We start from the raw sequence: 24826 nt of genomic DNA, 5'->3' as shown, positions 1-24826 counted from the left end.
CTTCTGCTGAGCGCCCGCTTCCTTGCCCACCGTCCCTTTTGTCCTTGCTCCAGAGTCAGGACTTCCTTTTGTTTTGCATCGTACTATATATTACACTTTTCAAGGCTCTTTCGTGTATATGTTCTCTTATTTCATCCTCCAGACAGTACCATGAGGTTGGTAGAACGGATTCTCATCCCCATTTTAACTGAGGTGAGGCAGGGAGAGTGTCCACATGGCATGAATCTCCATTCCTTTGCCCTGGGGCTCCCGGGGTCACTTGTGCCACTCAGGTCCAGACTGCCAAATGCTCAGGTTTTGAGCGTGTCATTTTGAGGTCCTCTTTTTTTACACTGTATTTGTTATCTGAAAAATCTAGAATTCTAAGTACAGTGTCACAGGCCTCTTTGGAAGAAAGAAATCTTCAGAACCTAACCCTGGGGATGGTCCATAGAGAACCAGAGCTGTGAGCCCCGGAACTGCACACAGGGCCAAAGTGGGTGTTTTAAAGGATGTGTTCAGTTGTCTCCACCTGTGATTTTCAAATGACAGTGGGAGGGGTTGGGTTTCCTTTATTTCAGCAGTAGCAGCCCAGCATTTTGGATTACACAGAAGGCTTCTCATGAAGAGAAGATCCTGCTTTAAAAGGGGTGAGGCACTTTGAAAAATCACATTTAGCCCAAGTCAGGAGTCAGAGTTTGGAGTGTGTGCGGTGTGTTTTCTCCCTATCCCCTTTATGGTAAAACTGACCTCGGTTCCAAATCCAGCCCTTCCACTTACTAGGTAGGTCTGGTGACCTTGGCTGAGTTATTTAACTTCCCTAAACTTGTTTTCTCATCTGTAAAATGGGGAAAATACTATCTATTTTGAAGGGTCATTGTAAAGATTAAAGATGATGCATGTACCAGACTTGGAGTGTGGGCTCGACAAGTGAAAGTTACTTGGAAGCTAATGCAGAAGAGAGAGTGTGACCCAGTACAGGAGTCACTGCCTGTGTATAACTGGCCATAGTAGTGGTTCTCAGCCTGAGTAGGTGTCAGAATCACCTGGAAGACCGTTTTAACTACAGCTTGCTGGGTCCACCCCGCCTGCCCCCTGTAGTTTGATTCATTTGGTGTGGTGTGGGCCTTGAGAATTTGCACCTCTGAGTTTCCAGGTGCTGCTGCTGCTGCCGCCGCTGGTCTGGGGACCCCCGCTCTGAGCACGACTGGGCTGCAGGTGAACTCTCGGATGAGCACTGAGGTGCTGCGGCTGCAGTTGAACGCCGAGCTTTAGGTGGTTGAAGTTAGCTTTGTTAGAAAGTGCTTGCAATGCATTTTGCAAATACTGAATTTGGTATCTCAAGGATTTTTCCTCCTGAAGTCCAGGAGTCTTTGTTAAATATACTTGAAGAAGAATAAGTTACGAGAGTAACAGTTACAAACATATTATGGATAGTCTAACAATATCAGATTGGCTGAGGTATGTGAAAGTGCTTTTATAAAATGCTAAAAACCGCAAAAATATTTTAATACTTTTTAAGATTGAACATCATAATGGAGTATAAAATAGTGTGACTTAGATTTCTCATCTCAATGTGCTGTTTACCGTGTGTATTTCTCTCTTTCTCCTCCAGGCTGCTGACCTGAGTAAACCGATAGATAAAAGGATATACAAAGGAACACAGCCTACTTGTCATGACTTCAGCCACCTGACAGCCACAGCAGAAAGTGTCTCTCTCCTAGTGGGCTTTTCCGCAGGCCAAGTCCAGCTTATAGACCCAATCAAAAAAGAAACTAGCAAACTATTTAATGAGGAAGTAAGTAGCACCCTGTCTTAGCTGTTAAGAATCCCTTTAAGAATGTATACGTTCTTACCGAGGGTAGTGGGCCTTATTTTACACCGTGAGCGAAGCCCATTTTCCATTCTCAGATGTCCTACCTAGTATTACCCAAGTTTAAATGTGGTGCGTTAACTTGTTGACTTTTACCTGTTCTTCCTTGGGCTAACTGTTCTGTGCATTTTTTATGGAGATGCTCAGGTGTCTATAGCAGGTGCTTTAAAAATTTTTTTATAATGGAGATAGGGATGAGACTTGTAGCTTGATATTTATAATTTAAATAAGAAAATAAAGAATTTATTTTATTCACATCACCAGAAAATTTCATGCAGATCAAAGAACTTGATAATATTTCCTTAGGTTGCTTAAATTGTAGCTAAAATTTGGTGTGTATGTTTGACAGGCGTTTGACTGAGAATTTGTTCTCTTGCTCTTGTAAATGTTTGCTATTAAATCACCTTTGACATGGTTAGAAATCCTGGCACTTAAAATTGGATCCTATGACATAGCTTTTGCCAGTGTTGTAGCATGTGCTGGGGTTTCTAGTGTCTTCAGTTTCATTCTGGCAGGAGCCTGAGATATCTGAGCTGTCCGTTCAGGAACATGTCAACCATTAAACATAGTAGATGTAAGTTGGCAAATAGATTATATTTTTATAAGCGATTGGAGTGGCTTTTCAGCCCCAAGTATTGCCATTACATATTTGACGTACTTCCTCCTCTGTGTCAGTATGACTTTCCTAGTAAATGGAAAAGATGAGGCAGTCTTGCTGAGTTAGAAGCCCTGGGTTGCAGTCTGCTTGTGACCTCAACCGTGGTGTGACAAGGGCCAGGTCACTTGGATTCCTCTCAGGAAGGGCAAGTGGTTTTGATTGTTGCATGGTTTTAAAGTCATTAACTTGGAACAGAAGTGCATTATGAATTCTGATTTTTAAGAAATAATTTTGTTTGGGGAAGAACACTCCACTCCACAAATTGCAGTTAAGATCCTGACTCCTTTTGCAGTCCCCATGGTATATGTTGTCCATGCTTTTCCAGTGTCCGTCCGCGGCGCTCCTGGTTGACACTGCCAGTGGATTTGGTGAAATCTTTTGAGCCGTACCATCTCCTCTTCTAGTTTCATCTGGGTTGACTGGAAACAAAACTTGCCGTCTGGATTGACAAAAGTATTTAAACCCATTTTCTGTTTAAAAAAAAAAAAATCTTAAGCAGAAGGTTATTCTATTTACCTAAACATTTTATTAACATCATTTGAGGGAGTGATTTCTAAGTAGCTGGATGATCTTTTTGGGGGTGGTGGTGGGGAGAGTGAGGGCACAAAACTAGACTTCTCTGCATTCTTAATAGAAATTGTGAATTTGGCGTCATTGTGGGGTTTTATTTGTGTTTAGGTAGGGGACGTGTTTTTGAGGGGGAAGGGAGTGGAGCCATGTAAAGGGCTGTTGGTACACAAGGTCGGGAGGCTGCTCGGCCGAGGATGGCACAGAGTGCCACTTAGAGAACAAGAGGGTGTGTGTGTCATCGCTGGGGGAGGGTGGGGCAGAGATCACAGGGCCCTGAGAGCACTCGGACGCGTCAGCTAGACCCATTCCTCACTCAGGACAGCTGGGGGTCGCAGGCTGGAAAGCACCTCCTCACTCCTAATGAGTGACGCATGAGCTACCTCCTACTCCTTTTACATTTTATTTGAAAAATGGCTGTTCAGAGTGCTAGGACTGTGTGTGGTTGAATGCCAACTTGGCACTGACAGCTGGAGGCAGAAATTGGTCGCCCTTCACAGTAAGGACATTCTTCGGCTTGTGTGGGTAACCTTCTCGTCAGATTTGGGTCAGGATGTCTAAGAGGAAGGACCATCAGGGGTGTGTTTCTCAGAGAGTGCCAGGGATGGTGGTCGAAGCTGTCATTAGGCTGTGATTTGCATTGGTATGAGACGTGGAGGTTTCAGAGTGTTTTGTCTGTTTCCTCGGCTTGGGAGGGTGGGCTGCTGTCTCCATCGTGCGCAGATGAGGAAATAGTCAAAGAGAAGGTAAGTGAATTGTCCACATCAGGTAGCAATTTGATGATGGAGCTGGATCCAGAAATTAATTCCACGAGCTCTTATTGGTCATAGATTGTAAGCTCCACCATGTGTGGTTGCCAGATGGGCTCTTGTCTCCCCAGGAGCTCACAGTTTAGTGAGATGGACCGAAAGGGTACTGGAACGTGTGTTTATCCCAGTGTTATGAACAAAGTGCCAAGGGATAATGTATTAATCGCATTCCTCAGTATGTATCAGATATCGTAAGATAAAAACAAAAGTTCAGTGGGGACAGTTCGAGAAAGCTTCCAGAAGGTGACATTTGACCTGGGTTTGAAAGATGCATAGGAGTTGGAGGAGGATGAGAAAGGCCTTCAAAGATGGAGAAAACAGCTTAGCATGTGGAGGCCAAGGGTGGCCAAACCACAGCACGTGGGCCTTGGAGTGGCAGAAGTTAAAGCCGGACAGATGAGCTGGAACCAGATTGTAAAAGCCCTTTGATGACATGCTGGGAAATTTGGATCTGACACTGGAGGCTGTGGGGGACCTTTGGGCTTTTATTTAATCAAGGGAGTGACAGGATCAAATGTGTTTTTTTAGAACTCTTGTCAGCACTTGTGGAAGGTGGATTGGAATGAAGAAAGAGAGAATGAAGGTAGCAAGACCAGTGAGGAGGCTCTAGTACCTGTCCAGGTGAGAGCTGAGGACTTGAACTAGAGTTGTGGCCATTTTCTCATCCATTCGACAGACCTTGATAGCCTACCACGTGCCCGGCACTGGGTCTGCAGCGGCAGATAACAGCCGCCCTGTGCCTCCCCTCCAGAGAGAGGGGAGAGAAGTGTGAACAGCACCACACACACATACACACAATTACGGCAAATGGTGGTGACTTGTTGTGATGTCAGAGGAGATAGGGGGCCTGAAGGAGAGACAGACATGGAGGCCTGCTTTACGGGGACGTGGGGAGCGTCCGTCTCTCGGAGGAAGTGAAGTGCTTTGAGCTGAGCCTCGCCTGAGGAGGCCCCCAGGTAAGGAGCTGGAGATAGAGCACCCCTGCAGAGGGAGAGCCGGTGAAGGCCCCTGGAGGAACGAGCTTGGGACCAAGAGACCTGAGAGAGGACGGTGGACCTGGGAGGGTGTTGTGAAGTGAGAGGGCATAAGTTTGGAGGCCCTGCCACTCAGGGCCTGACCCGGCTTTGCTTCTTTGAGCTGTGTGTGGGATCTCACAGAAGGGAACAAGACGAAGAGGTGGTCAGATAGATGTTTTTGAAAGTAACCCTGGCTGCTTCTTGGAGACGAAATTGGAGAGGCGAGGGAAAAAATCTTGGGTTTCTGGCTCACTTACTGCACTGGGTAAGGGGGGGAAGGAGCAGGTGCTGGGAACAGAGGTAAAGATCAGAGTTCCGTTCTGTGCTTGGTAAGCTTGAGAGGCCTGTAGGTGGTTGGATACGTGGATATGGAGCGCAAAACTAGAGGTGAATTTTGGGAGTTGTCAGCATATAAATAGTAATCATGTCCCTGAGATTAGATGGCAGGTCTGTGGAGAAGGCACAGTAAGAGCAAAGACGAGTCTTTGCTAAGTCCTAGACGTGTCTGGGGCCGAGCCCTGTTTATACTCCAAGATTCTGGTCATCTGCTCATGGCCTGCAAAGGAGCACTTACAACAGTCAGTGTATTACCATGAAATTTACAGACTCACAGCCCAGTGGCTAAGAACATAGACCCTTGAACCCGAATGCCTAGAGCTCAAGACACCCTCTGCCGCTTACTGCCTGCAGGATGTGGGTCTTTACTTCATCTCTTCTCCTCAGCCGGAAAGTGGGTAAGAGCGGTCCCCACCTGGAGGCGTGGTGAGGATGAGATGTTAGCAGAGGGCCTGGAGAGCAAGCCCTGGGGAGTAAAGTTCCAGGTGGAGGGGAAACTCAGAGGGTTTCTTTCACTAGGGGTTGGAGGAAAGGCTTCTTGGGAGGTGAGATACCAGCAGTTTTGAAGGAGAAGCACAAATGATTTTCCAGGACAAGAAGGTAAGAGCAGGGCAACCCAGACAGAGAAGCAACACGAGTAAGGCAGACGATGGGGACTGTTTCTCATGACTGTTGGGTGTCTGTCTGTCTTACTCACCAGAGAGCCCCTCAGCCTCCCATTATACACATGCACGCGTGCGCACACACGCTCCAGTATCGATTACTCTGACCTTTGCTCCTTTCCGGAGGTGTCTGGTACATGAAAGTGTAGTAAACGTTTGGATGGATGTATAGGTGGGTGGTTGAATGGAAAAGAACTTATAAGTTCCAGAAATCCACACTAGACCAAAGATAGGTGAAAATTTCTATCTGGGAATAGAGTGGAAATTTTCTATCTGGGAATAGAGTGTATCTTTAAAGGTGGTTTTTTTCCCCCATTGATTAAAAAACTTAAAATACTTGTTTATAGAAAAAATTGGGACACAGAGAAGTACAAAGAAGATGGGAAAACATCACCTAGAAATCCCATTGCTCACTGTTAACTTTATTGTCTTTGTAATTTTTTATGTTTTTAATGAGGCAGAACTGTCAGATTCGCAGCTTCCATTAGAGCTGCTGGCAACCTTCACTTCCTGGTCTGGCCCTCAGTCCATCCAGTTATGTCAGATAGCAGAGGCGAGCCCTGCTCCCCGGGCCATCCCAGTCATGCTGAGACCCTGGCCGCTGTACCAGTTCAGCCCAGGAGGAAGACTGGTCCTTTCTAGCCTCCCTTGGGGAATAATAGCCTAGGTCCCCTGAGACACTGCTTTCTCTCAAGCCTTAGAGTAGACTTTAGGTTTCTGTGTGTAGTGTTCTGTATGTTTTATGCCCTTGATGGTATCTAATGGCACATCTGATGAGCTCCCAGACCGTGGAGCCTACCTTCATGGTGAGGGTCATCAGGGAAGGAGAGGTGCCCTGGTCAGCGCCCGGAAGGGGGGAGGAGTCCACTTTTCATTACTAACGGTTACGATGTACTGGGGACAAAGAGTCATAAAGGGGCAGTTTCTGTGTGGTAATGAACTCAGCCTTGTTTGCCTTTGTAAAAATTCTGATTATATCTGGGTTGTATCCATAGAACAGTAACTTCAAAGGATTTTTAAGTATGTTTGGTTATTGGGTGGATGTAAAATCTAGAAAGAACGTGTCATTTCGGCTTCTTTGATCCCTGGCATGTGATGAGACCTCCTGTTCTTGACTTTCTCCTCTCTCGCAGGTTGTGCGGCCCGGGCAGCGCGCTGGGTGGGCCGTAGGCTCCCTGTGGACGCCTGGCCCTGCCGCTCCCTGAGGCTGTGTCTGCTCTTTCACCCCAGGCTGCAGCCTCCCTCCGCACCCAGCGCCCCCAGGAGCGGGGAGGAGAGGAGGCCCAGCTTGGCAATGTTCTGTCTAGTCCTCTAACAAGAGAGGGGTTCTGGGCGTTTTGTTAGTTTTGTTTTTGCTTTTGCTTTTTTTAATCAAAGGAAGGAAATGAGCGCTTAATGATCTACTCCTTAAAGTTTTGACATTGATAAAAATGACATCTGATCCTCTTTCACAGGGCTTTGAAATACCCTTTCCTAATACTTCCTGAGGGAAGAAGCAGCTGTCTTTAAATGCCTTTACCGAACCAAAGCCCTTAGTCACCGTTTTTGCTTGTGGCTACATTATGGCTTTTCCAGCAGCTGCTGTGGTTTTGGAATTGTTTGTTTTTAGTACTTCTGTTATAAATTAATATCTGCACTGTAAAATGCATGCCCAGCAACACCCCAAGAATTTTTTCCTGCTTATCATGTTGATAGCAGTGAAAAAAAGAAAATTAAAAAGTATGTGCTTGGAAAGCTTCATTTTAGCAGTGGTGCTTTAATGTGGTTACAGATTTATTTTTATTCTTGCTTCCTCTAAACTAGTTTAGTATAGTTAGAAAATCTTGTTTGTGAATGCCATTAAGGACAGTAGTTTTGGTGTTTGTTGGACTTTCACTGGATTGATGTTAGAAATGAGGCAGTGTCTTCTGCATTCAGAATGGGGAATGTGGGAGATTACCAGGGAGAGAAGTGGGTGTGGGAGCCCGCTTCCTGGGTAGGTGGCTTGACGTACAGACCTGGCGTAGTAATACCCAGATTTTGGTTTTGGTTTTTATGGAAGTGATTTTAAAAGTAGGCCTTTGAGCGTTGTGGAATTTCCCTCTTTAATGGAAAGCTCAGTGGTCATGCCAGATGACCTGAGCACCGGTCTTTCCCTGAGACCCGCCCCGCTCTCCTCTCCTTGCCCTTCCTGCCGGGGTGGCCTCATCTCAGCCTCGGAGCAGGGGGCTTTCTTCTCCTGGACCCCCGCCCAGCTCCCCCTCCAGCCTCGCTTCCTGGCCTGTAGCACAGAGCTGCCCCCAGAGACCCTGTGACGGGGTGGAGGGGAGCGTGATGCAGGGAGCAGAGCCCCTGGCCTGTCGGACATTCACTCGGCGTCAGCTCCTTCGTCTCCTCATGGGACTTCTGGCTGGTTTTCTCGGCTTTCCTTCTGCTTTCCTGACTTTTGTCCTGCTCCCTATAAGTAGTCTTTCTCCAGAGTTTCACACTCTCCTCCTCTTCCTTGTACACCTTCTGCCTTGGAGAGCTCAGGATGTCACAGACCCGGCTCTTACTGTTCGCAGCCCATTTCCTCGTCTTCCACAGTCATGTGCATCAGCTGCCTACTCGATGAGGACCCTTGAACTTCTCCCCAGCATAGTCACCCCTCCTCTCTTTTCTGTCACCCCCCTTCCCAGTCACTCAAGCTCAAAACCTAGGAGTCTGTTCACGCGCCTCCTTCACCCCCACCCCACCTCCTACTCCATCCAGCCTAGCCCACTGTTAAACAGTCCATCCTGCCACACCACCGCTGGTCAAGTTTAAGACCTGTTTGTCCATGGACAATTGTCATAGCTTCCTAACCAGTCTCTCTTCACCCGCACCATTCTGTACCTACTGACGGGAGACTTCACTTCGTTCTGTCGCTTCCCTTTTCAGAAATCTTCGGTGCCCCTACTGTCTGCAGCAGTACAGCCAGTAGAAATACAGTGTGAGCCACAAATTCAATTTAAAATGTCTAATAGCCACATTACATCAATTTAAAAATAGATGAAGTTAAGATACTTTATCTTGGGACTTCCCTGGTGGCGCAGTGGTTAAGAATCCGCCTGCCAGTGCAGGGGACACGGGTTCAGTCCCTGGTCCAGGAAGATCCCACATGCCGCGGAGTAACTAAGCCCATGCGCCACAACTACTGAGCCCTCGTGCCACAACTACTGAAGCCCACGCGCCGCAACTACTGAGCCCATGCGCTGTAACTGCTGAAGCCCGCGTGCCTAGAGCCGATGCTCCGCAGCAAGAGAAACCACCGCAATGAGAAGCCCGCGCACTGCAACGAAGAGTAGCCCCCGCTCGCCGCATCTAGACAGAGCCCGCGCGCAGCAACGAAGACCCAATGCAGCCAAAAAAAAAAAAAAGTTTTACTTTGTCTAATACATCCAAACATTATTTCAACGTATAATCAATATAAAATTATGAATGAGATACTTTCCATAATTTTTCAGGTCTTCAGGATCTAGTGTGTAATTTACACTCACAGTATGTCTCACTTTGGACCAGCCACTTTCAAGTGCTCGGGGCTGTGGGATTGGTCAGCACAGGGATTCAGGGTCACAGCCCAGGCCCCTTAGCCTGGGGCTCCATGTCCTCGAGTCCCAGCTCACGATTCCAGACCTGATTTCCTGCCGCTGCTCAGGTGCTCCAGCCAAAACGGTTAGCATGCACATCCGCAGACCCACCTGCAGTGTGCTGAGCCTGGATTAGGCTGCCCGCCCCCCAGCACAGGCCCCTGCCTCTCCCAGCCCCTGCCCCACCTGTACTCAGGAGCTCCTCAGGGGACCTGGGGTTTGGCCAAGGGTGTTTTTTTCAGCATACTCAAACGTATGCTCATCGAGATCAAGGCCCCACTGAAACTGGAGAATTCAAGCCCAGCAGGGAAATCCTGTTAGTTAACACTGAGAAGTGACGAAGATTCCTTACTTTTTTTATTAGACATTTTCTGGAACAAAAATATACCCTTATGGTGCAGAAAGTGGGCTGCATTCTTTACATTTATTGAATAAGATGTTCTAGATATTTGTTTTTTAATTTCTGTTCTCTAACTTTTTTGCTAAACCCAAACCAAGTGATAGCCCAGGGCAGTTTACTTCAGTGACTCCGAGCTAGCCCTGGAGTCATGCCTCCCACTGCCCGGGGTCTGCGGGAGGGGCGCCCTGGTTTATTGACGTTTGTCGGTGGCACAGAAGGCGCCAGCCCCACTTTGGGGCTGACGGGCCTGTGCTGGGTGTCGTCTTGCCCGGTCCATCCCGCTTGCTCCAGCGCCTTCCGTGTCTCTAGGATGAAGAGTGCTTGGTTTGCTCCCCCATCAGCGCCCCCACAGTTGTCCCGTGTGTGAGGACGCGCTGCCCAGCCCGCTTCTTCTGCTGCCCCTTTACCTCTTTCCTCAGCGCGCCCTCATCCCAGAGACAGAGGCCTTTCTAGGCCTTCCTGCTTGAGATTGGAATCCCTTTACTCCTCCTGCCCTTTGTCTTCTTTCCCTGGTTGGTTTTTGCTCACAGCACAGCGCTCCTTACCGTCAGATCCTGTCAGTTTCACTGTCTTTTCATCCCACTTGAACATCACTTCCACTCAGGAAGGGAGGTCTGTCTGTTGGTGCTGTCAGTGCCTGGCATATAGTGTACATTCGGTAAAGGATGGAAGAAGGAATGAATGAAACGTGAGTGAGTGGTGCGCGGGAGGGACCGCAGGCGAGTTTGCGGACCTCTCTGATCCTGTTTCTTGATGGGTAACACGGCAATAACACCTACCTTCCTATGGGGAAATGGGCAGTCATACTTACACTGCTGGTGGGAATTTAAATTGTTACGTTCTCTATGGGAGGTAATTTGGCAATATCTATAAAAAATTATAAATGTATGTACCTCCTGACCCAGCTATTCCAGTGGGAATTTATCCTGCAGGTATATTTATACATGTGAAAATTGCCATATGTGCAGGTTGTTCTTTGCTATACAAATGTCCTTCAGTGGGGGACTTTTCAAGTAAACCACAGTATATCCATATAATTGAGTACTCTGCTGCTGTAGAAAAGAATGAGGAAGCTGTCTTCGTACCAGTACAGAGAGACGCATGTGTGTGACTGCATGAGAAAGCAGAGGTGCAGACAGGGAAAAAAAGGAGTGTGGATAAACTTGTATCTGTGTTTGCCGTGTCCACACAGGAAGACACTCGCAGAGATAAACAAGAAGCTAATGACAGTAATTCTGGGGGCAAGGGATCTGGGATGGAGGAAAGGGGTGTGAGTGAGGCTTTCTACTGGATACTTTTATTAATATATATGAATTATGACTGTATTACCTATTAAAAAAATGAAAGCTTACGTTGCGGGGTTATTTTGAGGATGAAACAGCGTGTGTGCAGAGCCACTGCTCAGTGCCTGGCCGCAGAGTAGATCCTCAGGTTGGAAGTTAGCACGGCTGTCCTGATACGCCTGCCACGTACCCCAAGACGAAGCAGACGTTTTCCCTGCGTTTGAGCACACAATCTGGTAGGGAAAACTGAAGGTGTAGAACAACTGAGAAACCCTTCCCACATTAGAGTTGGATCTGTGGTCTATTAATTTTTTTGGTTTGCAGTTGCTTAAGCTGCTGTGCCTGCTTCCCAAGTGCTGAGGTGTGACATGTCTATGTGGGTGCCCCAGCAGGGGCACAGAAGGTGGGCTCAGGTTTTTGTCCATAAGTTACATCCACGTGTCTACTTACAGCAATCTCAGTGCACCTTTTTAACATGGAGTGAAGTCTTTAAATGTGTCTCGTCACCCCAGTAACATGTATTTTAATAATGGTGCTATGATTATTTCTCTCCATTCCTCACAGTTGCAGGGAAATACTGTTTTTACTTGACAGTATTCCAGTTTTGAGTTCTAATGGAATTAATTTCGTTGTGCCTTTTTAAGCCAAAAATAAAATTTTTCTCCTAACCATAGTGCTAGAAGTTTTTATGTCCGCCCTTAAAATTTTCCACACGTGATAGAGTAACAGTGGAGAGCTGTTGGGAAAACTGAGATTAGATTTGGTTGTGGTGAAATGCGAGGTGCAGGAGTTGAGAGCCACACACAGTGCCGGGCACGGCCCGCAGCCTGGCTTCTCAGCCTGAGGTCGCTCTGTAGCCGCCCAGCGAGGCCACCGATGGCCGTGAACCGGCACCACCCTTGGACACTAGGCCAGCAGACCAGTCACGGTTCAGGGATCAGGAGTGCCGGGGCAGCCTGAGCCCAGTGGGTACAGCAAGGTCTGGTGGGTGGGGGGAGGCTCCCCCAAGACCAAAGCCCTGACGTGGCCTCGTAAGGTGCCTCTGACCTCTGTGGAAGAAATGGTGAAGGTCTCGTGGAAACCCTGACAGAGCAGCACTGGGCTTCCAGGTTGTTGGCGTTAGCATAGGTCAGCTGCCTTATACAGGAGGGTCACCGGGCAGGAGAGGAAAGAGGCAGGGGGTGACAGTGCAGCTGTGACACTGCAGAGCGACAGCAGTGACACCTGCTGCTCAGTAACCCTTGCCCGGCCCGCTAGCCCTGGGCCCTCGTGCCGGGCAGGGTCACGCCTCTCCACGCCTCCCTGGCTGGGACCATTGTTGGCCACCTCCCTTCCAGGGCCTGATTTTCTGCAGCAGTTTGCATGGTTCATTAGTTTCTTTGAAGAAACCAAGTGTTTTCATTTTCTGTGACTTTCTGGAAAGATGCAGCACACACAGCAAACACACGGCGCAAGGCCGACTAGGCAGGAGGCCCCGTGTCCCGGTGGGCTTCCCGTCCCTGTGGCCCGTGGCCCTCTGAGGCTCGAGTCGGGGAATCCCAAGCACGTGAGGGAAGTGGGAGCGTGTAGCTCACCCGAAGCCCGCCGGGCTCCCGAGGCACCCGGTTACCGGGCTGGCAGTGGAGAGCGTCTGGCTGCAGGACTTGCTGAGGACTCAGGGGTCTTGGGAACTCCCAGATGGTTTCTGGTGCTGTGATCTGGGGACCAGGCAGCCTCGTGGAAGCCGCTGTGCCAGTGAGCCCCACAAAAGGTCTGCAAGCAGGGAAGTGTACTCGGGGGGTGGTCGTCCCTTTTCGGGGTTTCTACTTTTGCCTTTTGTTCTTTTGGGGTTAAAGGCAGGACTCCTGACCTGTGCCTGTTAAAGAAACAGTTGGTCAGTGGATCAAAAATAAGCGTGGAGTAGAGTGGCAGTGATTAGGCACATACTCCTGAGTGTTAATCATCTGTTTATTTTTTTAAACACCACCTTGTTTCAAAGAAGATGGAGGAATGGCTTCTAAAGATACACACATGACAGCGGCTATGAGTGAGGAAGTTGCAGTGAACCAGGGCCGAGGCAGAGCCCAGGGAGGTGGCGGTGCCGCCCTGGGTGCTGCCGGCTGCACGTGGACTACCCCCCCCCCCCGCCCCAGCCGCCGGAAGAGGCAGCGGTAGTCAGCACGGGGCGCGCGGGGCGATGCAGTGCAGAGAGCCCCCGGGGGCCCAGGGCTCCCGGCCGTGGGGACTGCGAGACTTTGCCGGGGGCCTCGTAGTGAGGACCCTGTGCAGGTGCAGGAGTCACAGGCCCAGCCGCTCCTGGCGTGAGACGTGCGAAGTGCCCGGGGCTGTCCCTCTCCCCGGTGGGTCCCGGCGCCTGGTATAGTATCTGTCGGGCACATACTAGGCTCTCAACAGTGTTTGCTGAATGATTGACTCTCTCCGTGAAACCCAGTGGCCTGACACCCAGGTGCAGTTCTAGAAGGTAATTCCACAAGGGGCCAAAATGCCTTCGCTGGCCTGACCGCGGGATAGGGCGTGGAGTGCCTGGATGGACGCGTCCCTTCTCACCGAGAAGCAGACAAGGTTTCTTGCTGGAAAAGTCGACCTTTAAAACTTCTCCATTGTGATAACTTGTTCTCCTTTGTCTTCACAGAGACTAATAGACAAGTCACGAGTAACCTGTGTCAAATGGGTTCCTGGTTCGGAAAGCCTTTTCCTAGTAGCCCATTCAAGTGGGAACATGTACTTGTATAATGTGGAGCACGCTTGTGGCACCACAGCCCCCCACTACCAGCTTCTGAAGCAGGGAGAGAGCTTTGCCGTGCACACTTGCAAGAGCAAATCCACGAGGAACCCTCTCCTCAAGTGGACGGTGGGCGAGGGGGCCCTCAACGAGTTTGCTTTCTCCCCAGATGGCAAGTTCTTGGCGTGCGTGAGCCAGGACGGCTTCCTGCGGGTGTTCAACTTTGACTCGGTGGAGCTGCACGGCACCATGAAAAGCTACTTTGGAGGCTTGCTGTGCGTGTGCTGGAGCCCGGATGGCAAGTACATCGTGACGGGCGGAGAGGACGACCTTGTGACCGTCTGGTCCTTTGGAGACTGCCGCGTGATCGCGCGGGGCCACGGGCACAAATCCTGGGTCAGCGTGGTGGCGTTTGACCCCTACACCACTAGCGTGGAAGAGAGCGACCCTATGGAGTTCAGTGGCAGCGATGAGGACTTCCAGGACCTTCTTCACTTTGGGAGAGACCGAGCAAACAGTACCCAGTCCCGGCTGTCCAAGCGGAACTCGACCGAGAGCCGCCCCGTCAGTGTCACGTATCGGTTCGGCTCCGTGGGCCAGGACACGCAGCTCTGCTTATGGGACCTCACGGAAGACATCCTTTTCCCCCACCAGCCCCTCTCCAGAGCAAGGACGCACACGAACGTCATGAACGCCACGAGTCCTCCTGCCGGAAGCACTGGCAACAGCATCACGACCCCCGGCAACTCGGCGCCCCCTCCCCTGCCACGGTCCAACAGCCTCCCGCACTCCGCCGTCTCCAGCACCGGCAGCAAGGGCAGCATCGCGGACGGGGCCATCGCTTCCGGGGTCAGCAAATTCGCGACGCTCTCACTACACGACCGGAAGGACAGGCACCATGAGAAAGATCACAAGCGAAACCATAGCATGGGACACATCTCTAGCAAGAGCAGCGACAAACTGAACCTAGTTACTAAAACCAAAACGGACCCAGCTAAAACTCTGGGGACGCCCCTGTGTCCTCGGATGGAAGACGTTCCCTTGTTAGAGCCGCTCATCTGTAAAAAGATAGCACATGAAAGACTGACTGTATTAATTTTTCTTGAAGACTGTATAGTCACTGCTTGTCAGGAGGGATTTATTTGCACATGGGGAAGGCCTGGTAAAGTGGTAAGTTTTAATCCTTAATGCTGCACCAGATCTAGAACTTGAATAGGTAGTGATTTTTTTCTTGCGGGAGGGGCGGGGTGTACAATGAATGTGAATGACACTTCTTATTCTTAATGTAAATCTAAATGCATCAGAGCCATAATTTTGGATACTGCATGCCATGTAATTCTGAATCATTTGATAATTCACCTTAGAACGTTTAAAAAATATAATCAAACTAATTGCCAGCCAAGTCAGTCACCCTCCTGGGAGTATATAGAGTCCCAAGGTTAGCGTTCCTGTATTAGACTCTTTCGATTTTAGGAAAATCATGACAGTGTGGGGAAACAATGACTTTAAAATGCTAAAATTAAAATTTCTGCTTTAACTGGAATATTTTTGCTTAACTACTCAATTAGAATATTGTACACCTGATCAGAGTGTGTGTTCAATACGAACGGCCATTAATTGTCATTTATAGTCCAACTTTTTATCTTAATCATAAAATGTTTAGGAATCTATGAAATTTAACTTTAGGAACAAAGCGTTCAGCAGGGTTGATTGATATTATTTTTACATTGTTCTGGCAATCCACAGAAAGAGAAGAGCCTTAATTTTTAAAACCCATTTTAGTCATTTTATGACAATTAAAATTGTTTAATAAACATCTTTTTTCAAAGAAGCAGTTTGTAGCACTTTGATTGAGACTCTGTGCACTAAATAAAATACCCACGTTTCTCAGAGCCTGGACAGTTACCGCGAACTGCGGGCTGAGGGCGCCAGCAGTGTTGTCAGAAGTGCCTCTTGTCACACAAGCCGAGATCTTTTATGGTGGATGTGATTTGCTTACGTTTTATCCAACAAGGGGAAGGAGCTTTTCTTTTCTTTTCCTTTTTTTTTTGGTGTGGGTTTTGGTTTTTTTTTTTGGTCAAAAAGGCACATGACCGTAGGCCCTAGGCAGACTCCTCAGCTTTGTTTTGAGAAGACTGATAGGCCCGCAAGGTTCAGAGAACTTGAAACTTTTCCCTCGTTTGGGTTTTGTGTTCCCACCAGAGGGGAAGGGCAGGTGCAGGTTGCCCTCGGCCTCTGTCTCAGGGACCCCACCCCCTACCCCAGCGCCTGCCCCGGGGGGCCTGTGGCTGCTGGGGGCAGGGCTGGCTCTCTGCCCAGACGGCTGCTTCCACTTCCAGGGGAAGCTGCTGTGCTCGACTCTTAATTCCTTCAGATCCTTATCCGCTGTCGGAGGAGTTGCTTTTCAAATTCTAGTTTTCACAATGGATGAGAGGGCTCTTTGACCCGTATGTTTCGTGTCAAGATGATAATGATCTCATCTGTTAACTTACTTTGGTCACTTAGGTTTGTTTTTCTGTTGTGCACGCCTTTGTAATTAAATATAGAGATACTGATAATTTATACTGGTTTGAGTAGTGAATGCGATTCAGCAAAGTGCCGACCTGGAGACTTCAGTTTCTCTGCGGCGCGAGCCTCTGGCTGATGGAACAGTAGCTCTGCGCTCTTACGGCCGCCGCCCCCCACCCCGGAAGGCCAGGCCGGCGCCCCGCCGGCTCCGCGCTCCACGCGTGTCAGGGCCGGAGCCGTTCACTCTGTGTGCCCCGGGCTCCTTCGTGTGCTGGTTTCTGTGACCTGTGACAGCGGTGGCAGTGTTCTCCACGTGAGAGCCTCGGTGGCCTTCCCCGTTCATGCATCACGGCCCGTGGGAATGTTAATGTCCTGTCTGCCTTTAAGATGTGGTCCTTTGTTCCTAAATGTTAACTGATCTGAGGTGGCAAAGACAGCCATCCTTGTGGACTGTTTCCGCTTCGGAGGCTGTCAGATGGAGAGCAGGAACCGGCACTCCCTGTGCAATTGTATGTACCTGCATAGTTTTAGAAATTCGGTTTCAAATGCTTCTGAGGCATTGAGTATGCAGTTTCAAAATTCAGGACTTTGTCTTTGGCCCAAGTGGCCGAATCCCAGGTAAGCAGCCTTTACGGGGCAGCGGGCCGCCGTGACCTTCCTGTTCTGAGCGCCGTGCTCCTCGCAGCGCGGGCAGGAGAGCCGTGGGCGGGCCATGCGGCTGATGCTCCGCGACGGGGGCTCTTCCTGGCCCTTCTGTCCTTCAGCGTCTGCTGGGGCGGCTCACCCAGGGGGCGGTCTGTGGATGGGAGCGGGGCCAGGAGAGGCGAGAGGAGGACGTTACTGGCCCCTTAAGAGCAAGCTCTGAAGGTGCTCATGGAAGCCGGGCCCCACCTCCTCCGCCCCGCCCGCCCCCGATGAGACAGCCTCGGTCCCTGCGCAGTTTGGGGTTTGGGGCTCGGTCACAGTCTGTCTTCCAGCTTCTGCTGGTCGGTGTATCCTTGATGTCTGGCTGGGGCCCCTGGCTGGGTGTCAGGTGCCGGGGAGGGGCCGCTTGGCCCGGCCCGGCTCTGCCCGGCTGCTTCCGGCCACTCTGCCCCTCTGATGCCTCCGCCTTTCTGCGACAGCCAGCGGCGCCCTTCTCCTGCCGTCAGGAGGACAGAGTGCGAGGTGCTCTCCAAGACCAGGACTAAAGTTGCCGGCAGCTTGAGGAGGGGGGGCACAGGAGAGGGAGGGGGGCGGGCGGGCGTCTCCTCTCCTCCCTCGGATTTGTTTCGGGGCCGCCACGGCTGCTGCAGACCCGGGTCAGGAGGGGGGTTGCTTCGAGGGGTTCCAGTCGCAGGTATATAAGGCACCGTGGCCACTAAGGGAAATCTGGGGAGTGTTTTTTTGTAGTTTTCTCCCCAAATTTTGAGCTTCCTCATTGAAACTTTTCAGTTTTTTAGCTTAAACATTATCCTGAGCGAGAATATCTTTTCTAACCTAACCTCTGGCATAAAACAGCTTTTGGCCAGAAGAGGTTATTCCTACTCGCCCAGCACGATTTTTCCACCGTGCACTGAGACGCGTGGATGAAAAGCAGAGAAATAAAGTGCTCAGGGTAGCACGTGAGCCGAGCTGCTCCCCCGCAACAAGAGGTGGCTCTGCCCGCCTGCGGCGACAGGACCCCCCGGAGGGCACTAGCCAGGCTGTGGGGTCTTCCCTGTCTGCCCTGCCCTGGCTCGCCCCTTAAAGCTTCTGGCGATTCCAGAGCTGGGTGTGTGTTGTGACCTGGGCGATGCAGGCTGAACCCACCGGCCGCCCCAGCCCCAGCCCTTCTCTGTTTCTCCTCTGCTGGGAGAGCTGGGGTGGGAAGCCTTTGGAAAACCTGGCCTTCTTTTAAAGGCAAATGTGTAAGAGGGAGTAGGCAGACTCTTTAAAAATAACCAGTAGCTTTGGGTTCTAAATTGATTTAAATAGTGGTAAAGAATCTTAATTTTGTTTTTTGTGCTGACTGGACCTTCTCACATTTTTGAAGGGTTCTCCTGTGAGCCGTTGACTTGGGACTAAGGATAAATGCCTTAATGAAAGAAAAATAGAGGAGTGGAAATACAGGGATAAGCTATGACAGTGATTATTGTCTCAGACATCCAGAAACGATGAGGGACAAAAGGCCCTGAAGCTTTCTCAGTTTTTACGGGCGTGTGACACGCGTCCCCCCAGTATTCTCTTCCACCGCCGGGCTCCACAGCCAAGTCCAGGCTGGCAGGTGGCCCGGCAGCCGTTTCTCCCCGATTCCTCCACTTCCTGTGGTACATCCTGAATTTTTAAGAAATTGTCCAGTATTGAACTTGCGCTGAAGTTGGTGAAGCAGCTTTATCGGTGTCCGCACCCGTGTACGAGGTTCTCGTTACCTCCTGCTTGGGAGGGAGAGCTTTGATTTCTTGGTTGAGGAAGCCCAAAGTGTGAGGCGAGAGCCAAAGGGCCGGGGAGCCCCGCGGAAGGAATCCTTTGAAAACCCAAAGGCCACATCTGTGGACCTGTCTGTCCGAGGAGGAACTAGAAGCAGAGGTCGACCGTGGGTTTCCCAGGAAAAACGCACGGCGCGCCACGTCCCGTTCCGTGCGGGAAGGCTTGGCCCAGGGTGACCGGCCGTGGCCCCCGCGCGCGTAGGAGAACGAGGGGGGGCAGTCGGCCTCCTGTGCGGGTCGTCCCGCTGTGCCGGGCGTGTCCACTCCTGGGGTTTCCTTCCTCCGCATTCGCGTGTAGGCCTGGTAAGTGACCCGGAGGAGATGTCCGCCTCGGGCACCACAGCAGGGAACAATCGGCAAAGGCCCCCTCCTCGTCCTGGCACACCTGTCGCGCTGGGCTGCTTGGGACGGTCACCTGTTCAGGTAGTCAGGGGGCTCAGCCCCACCACCCCAGTGCTGGCCAGTGAGAGGGGCGGTCTGGGAGGGTGGAGTCCAGGGCTCTGCTTGCAAGGCACCCGTATCCAGCTGTTCCCTTTGAAACTCAGAGCCAAGTTCAAACCTGTATGTAGAAGCCCCTCCGGGAGAGGGACGCTGTTCCACTGGTACTGACTTTTTATTCGTTGCTGCGTCTGTTACGTGGACTTTGTGTCATGGTCACATCGCTGTCGCTCGAGTTAAGTATGTAAAAGAAAACTTTTCTGCATTTTTGATTTCTGTATACCTAAGTTTATTAAAGGTTACTGTATTAGGTGACACTGTATAAAATTGTATGAATATTTACCTTTAGTGAAAATCAAAACTCATATGTATTTCCTTTTTTACATTCTCATCTAATTTCTTGAAAACTTGAATAAACTTCATAAAGAGCCTTCCTAACATGAAATGTTGGTAAATTAAGTTCTTAACTGTTGCAATAATTAATGAAGCTTTAATATCAGTATTGTTACTTTATAATTTTAAGAAAATCGTGTTTCTGTTTCACTGCCTTGGTTTTTAGCTGTTCCCTTGTCACTGTCACAGCTAGAGACTTACTACATACTTGATATTCTGAAGAACTTTGGGGTTGTCCTCTGTATAATGACATTAAATAAACGTGTGAATGAATTGTAAATGTAGATAAATTTTCAGTAGTCACTTTCACATCTGAGCTTTAAAAAAATCTCAGTGAACCAAAAAAGAAAAGCTTCTAAATGCTGTAAAATTAAGGGCCTTGTTAATGTTTATAGAAGCAATAGCCCCAGGAATTGCTACCTCTTATTTCTGATTCTGAGTTTTTCCGAATTAGAAGCTTTCTAAGGGAGATGTTTGTTCTGAGCATGGGAGGTATTCACTGTTTTCTGCGACCTTCGTCTGAGGCAGGTCCCATGTGGGCAAGGACCGTGGGTTGGCTTTGCGGCCGAACTGGTGCCGGTTCTGTGCGGAGCGCGCGCGGATGCTTTGCGGTGGCCGGGCGGGGGCTGCGCTGAGTTCCCAGGTGGCGGGCAGGCGACGCTGTAGCAGCTTTTCTCCTGGGGAGGGTTTGTCATTTTCCGCTTGCCGGAGGCGTTGTCATCGCCGTGGAGGTGGTCCTGCCCCGCGCCCGGGCCCCGAGGCTCCGGTGCAGAACAAGCCCCGCGAGCGGGGCAGTGGGAGCCGGTCCTCCAGGGGCGGGAAGCAGGAGCGATGTGCGCTGTCCTGCTCTGGACCGCCCCGCGCTCTCGGCAGCACCGGGCGCCTCCGGCTCCGAAAGAACCTTCACGGCAAGAGTTCCAGGCCTGGGCCCGCACGCTCTGCCGGGGGCTCATGGGGGCAGCGGCGAGCTGCCCGGGACGGAGGCCTCGTCAGGCCCCGGGGCTCCCACTCAGCCGCCGCGTCCCTGCTGTTTCGTGAGACGCCTGGGCCTGGAGCTCGGGGCTGGCAAAGCCTCTGGAAGCCCCTCCTGGCCGCCTGTCCTTCTCGGTGGACTCCAGAATCTTCCTGGCCGCGCTGTCCTCCTGAGCCGCCCGTGCTGCAGGGTGTGTGGGCTCTTGAGCCGCCCGTGCTGCAGGGTGTGTGGGCTCTTGCCTTTGACTCGAAGCTGCCAGAGCAGAAGAGACGGTCCGATACTCCGCCCTCAGAGGGACCTACTTGGACTTTACTACCACAGAAGCTGCACGTTTCCTCCTTAGCGCTCGAGGGGATTTTAAGCCCTGAATGCTAGTAGGTTGACAGGAAGTCTAAAAAGACGCACACATGCACAGCATTTTGATCTTTTAAAGATAACTAGTTTGTACACCTTGAAAACATAAGTCCATTCTCCCACGTGTGGCTGCCTTTTGAAACAGTCGATTCTGGACCAGCAGATCTCTTGAAAGGGACAGAACATCTAGGGGTGCTCAGCCCCACCCCCTCTAGAGTCGGTAGCCTTCACGTGGATACCCCGTGACGGGACTCAAGCTAGGAGACACTCGAGGTCCCGGCCTCCTGCAGAGAGGATGGCAGAGCCACAGCGGGTCACCCGGGCGGGAGGGCCTGCAGGCCGTGGGCGAGGCTCTCTTCCCCAGCACGGTTCTCGCAGGAGCCCTTGACTGGTTGTGCCCTAGGAAAGCCTTTTCGCAGATGTCTGAGAACACCACGATCATTTTCCCTGGGTGACTTTTCCCAGGTTGAATGGCCTCTTTGGGGAAATGTGTCACCACCAGTGTGGCCAGTCACCGGGCAGGTCAGGGCTGGCAAAGGGGCAGCTGCCCAGTGGAGCCAAGGTCCCAGGCCACGGTGAACAGTGGGTTTGGGGCAGGGAGGGGTCCAGATGCTGAGAGAAGGGCCCAGAGGACGCGCCGGTGGAGTGGGCCCCTCCCAGCCCGCACCCACTTCCTAAACCTGGCTCACTGAGTCCGGGCCTCAACGCGCCTTGGAATGAAATGGGAGCTCCTCTGCCCAGCTTTTCTGTGGTTCTTTTACGCAGCGGCCTGGGCAGCGTGGGTGGCGGGATGCTGGTGGATGAAATAAGGAGAATGTATCCACGGCTAGAAGCGGCCCTGAGGAAGTCAGCCGGGTGATGGCGCTCATCGTTGGTGTACCATCTCTAAAAGGGCCTCACTTCGCAAATACTGACCTCTTAGTCTCCGAGGGAAGTGAGAGAATCCGGGGGAGCTCCTGGCAGGTTGCCTAGAAGCGGAGCCGCAAGGGTTCAGTGCTCTGTGGCAGGCGCAGGGCCACCCCTGCAGGTGAGGCGGACCCTGCTGACCTGTCCGGCCCTCGGCCCCGCAGCAGCGCTGAGCTCCTCCTGTAGCACTTCTCTGCCGTCTCGAGAGGCTGCCAGTCTGCAGCAAGGCCTGCCCCGGGGCCAGCGTGCACGTCACTTTCGTCTGGGGTGAGGAGGGCGATCCTGAGAGTCGACTGGCCAGGCTTTGAACAGCGCCAGACGCCCATCCCACGACCACTCCCTCGAGGGTCTGCGGTCTCACGCGTTTACAGACGAGCCCATGGCACCCGGGGTCGGATGGGGAGGCCTGCCGTGGGCCCAGCCGGACTTCAGGACGAGGCGGTTCTCTGACGAGGGCCTCTGAGACCCTCACGGTCTTTTCTTGATGTCAGGGTCTCTGATCTCGGCAGCATCCATGAACAAAGACACGTTCCTTTGCTGTAAATTGTTCTTTAGCCGAAATATTACTTTTTCTATATATACGTTTTTATGAAACAAGGTTTAATTCTGTTAGCTTAGTATTATAAATTATAATCAAACCCAAACTAAGAGCTGGGGTATTTTATCAATTTTCACATGAAATCTCTAGCAGGAATAAAATGGCAACTCTGGTGAGAACAGAACAACCTATTAAATATTAGATTCAAGAGCTGCCACTATTTCTGTAATAGGCTTCCTTCCTGGGGGTGGGTAATAGGACATTAAGCAGGTTCTTGTCTGGAGAAATCTTTTGCTTGAGTGATGTATGTAAAGCCCTCGTTTGCCAGCTGTCCGGCATCACGTGGAGAGACCAGCAGCTACCACGCTGCCCGGACAGCTGGAAGCCAGCAGGGCCTCTGAGGCCAGGCGCTTGATCCTCCCCGAGAAAGTCATCAGGGAGGACGCAGTCAGAGGGCAGGCCGCCCTCACGAGCAGCCAGAACGGGGCAGAGGGCGGCGGGTCCTCCTCGCTGAAAAACCTGCCCCAAACTGTGCCCTTAGTTTAACACGTCCAGCCAGGCTTCCCCCTAAGAGTGTTCTGGAGTCTTCGATGGAGGCCCGCAAGTGTGTCTTCCATCTTTCTCATCATCACCCAGCAACTTCTAAACTAAAGCACAGGCTTACAGAAATAAGGTTACTTTTCACATTTTCTTTTGAATAGTGGTGCTTCCCCCGATGCCTCCACGGTGTGTCTGTCCTGCAGAACAATTCCATCTCTGGGAAGAGGACAGGGGTCAGGCCTCCCCCGCGACAGGCTCCTGGCCTGCGTGCTGGGCACCGAGCAGATCCTGAGGCCTTGCTCTGCTCACCCCGGGGAGCTTAGTCCCGGGCCGCCCTCTCCTTGCCGGTGGCTGACCCGCGAAGGTCAGAGTCCCCTTGCTTCAGACACCTTAGACCAGATGCGGTCATCTGTGATGTCACAGGCTTCTTCCCCCCAGACTGTCCGCGATGGACAGGGATTTGGGCCCGGCGGCCTCACTGCAGCTCAGTTCAGACTCGGGGGGAGTGTTTCTCCTCACTTGGCCAAAGGTTCCCTTCATCACCGAGGTGGTAAACCAGCCGTCCTCCCCTCTGTGGACTGGGCCGGGATGGGCAGTGTCCAAAAGAGCTCCTCTCTCCCGTCGGGCCGGCCAGAGCTTTACCTCCTCTGTCAGGCTCCATCCACACCGTCTTGAGGGGTTTGAGTGAGAAGCTGCCCATCGCCGTGGAGATCAGACAGGGCTGTGTGCCTTTCCAGCAGTAACTCCGAGGTCAAGGAAAAGCACTCCTGTAGATTCTGAGCAGGGGTGAGTTGCTAAGTTCCATTCGCCCCTGCTTCCTGATCTTGCCTAGATGAACGGATTTCGGGTTTAAGGTGAGAAACTGGAGATAAAGTGACTTGGAGCGGGACCGCGTGCTTCCCAGCTTCCCTCCAACAGGGCGTGGGCGAAGCTGAGGGTCAGTTTCAGATCGTCACCCCTCATCTGCGTCAGCCCAAGGCCAGGTGTGAAAACGCAGCCATGTTTGCGTAAAGGCGTGTCCTGTGTGCAGCATTTTGGGGAACAGCTTAAGGATCTTTGTGTTCACAGAACTGAGCTTCAGTGTTGCAATATTGTAACCTTAAAATTATTCTTAATAAACGAATGCCAAACTGTGCTGGAACTACGGGCATCCCAGCAAATGCAGGGAAATGTAAGTGCTCTTTGCTGTACAAGAGGTAAACCCTTTCAGGGTTACCTAAGCTCACGCCTGTATTGCAAGAAATCCGTGCCAGCCTCCTGCCTCTCCGTAGGAGCCAGCCCGAAGGGACAGACACCACCCCTCACTGGTGCGGAGAGTCCCCAGACCCACCGCAGCCAAGTGGCAGTCTTGGTCCTGAGCCTCCCCACCCCCACGACTAGATCCTGCTTTCTCGACCTGCTGGGCCCTGTGGGCTGGTGCTAATGCCAGAGGGGCACCACCATCACGCCACCCATCAGAGAGAGCAAAGGAAACGCCTTTTCAAAAATGCCACTAGACTCTGTCCTTGGCGGCCACCCCGGCCCTTGGGGGACTGGGCGTGCGGCTCTCTGGCCTCACTGGGCGAGCTGGCCTTGGAGCCGGGGGGACCCGTCTGTGGCCCGGAGCTGCAGCCCTTGGGGAGGGCAGTGAACAGCCCCCCTGGGAGGTGGCCCTCGCCTTTGGGCGGCGATGCTCCAAAGAACCCTGGCCCTGAGAGACCACTCTCTCCCCCAGGCCGGCCCTGCCCAAAGCGTGACACCCGAGGTGGGGGGGGGGGGGCCAGGCTCAGGATTCCGATGAGTTAGGAATTAAGTAGATGGACACGGAGGGGCTGTTAAAACCCTGGCTTCCAGACCA

The 24826-nt window shown here is 51.5% G+C and overlaps 1 protein-coding gene across 21 annotated transcripts in view; it reads left to right on the top strand.

Moving 5' to 3' along the window:
• The window catches only part of WDR20 (WD repeat domain 20), a 63214-nt gene that overhangs the window by 37183 nt on the left and 1205 nt on the right, over positions 1 to 24826 (top strand). For 3 of the 21 annotated variants that reach the window (XM_082387434.1, XM_082387438.1, XM_082387439.1), the window contains exons 2-3: positions 1595 to 1777; positions 13803 to 15723. In XM_082387434.1, the coding sequence (XP_082243560.1) occupies positions 1595 to 1777; positions 13803 to 15080 (1461 nt within the window). In that variant the 3' untranslated portion in view covers positions 15081 to 15723. The other 18 variants (XM_082387431.1, XM_082387436.1, XM_082387433.1 and 15 more) reach the window with 18 other exon arrangements.

This window comes from Balaenoptera borealis, assembly GCF_965194805.1.
Source record: "Balaenoptera borealis genome assembly, chromosome: 3".
NCBI classification, from domain to species: domain Eukaryota; kingdom Metazoa; phylum Chordata; class Mammalia; order Artiodactyla; family Balaenopteridae; genus Balaenoptera; species Balaenoptera borealis.
This window is presented reverse-complemented; position numbering and strand designations above follow the sequence as displayed.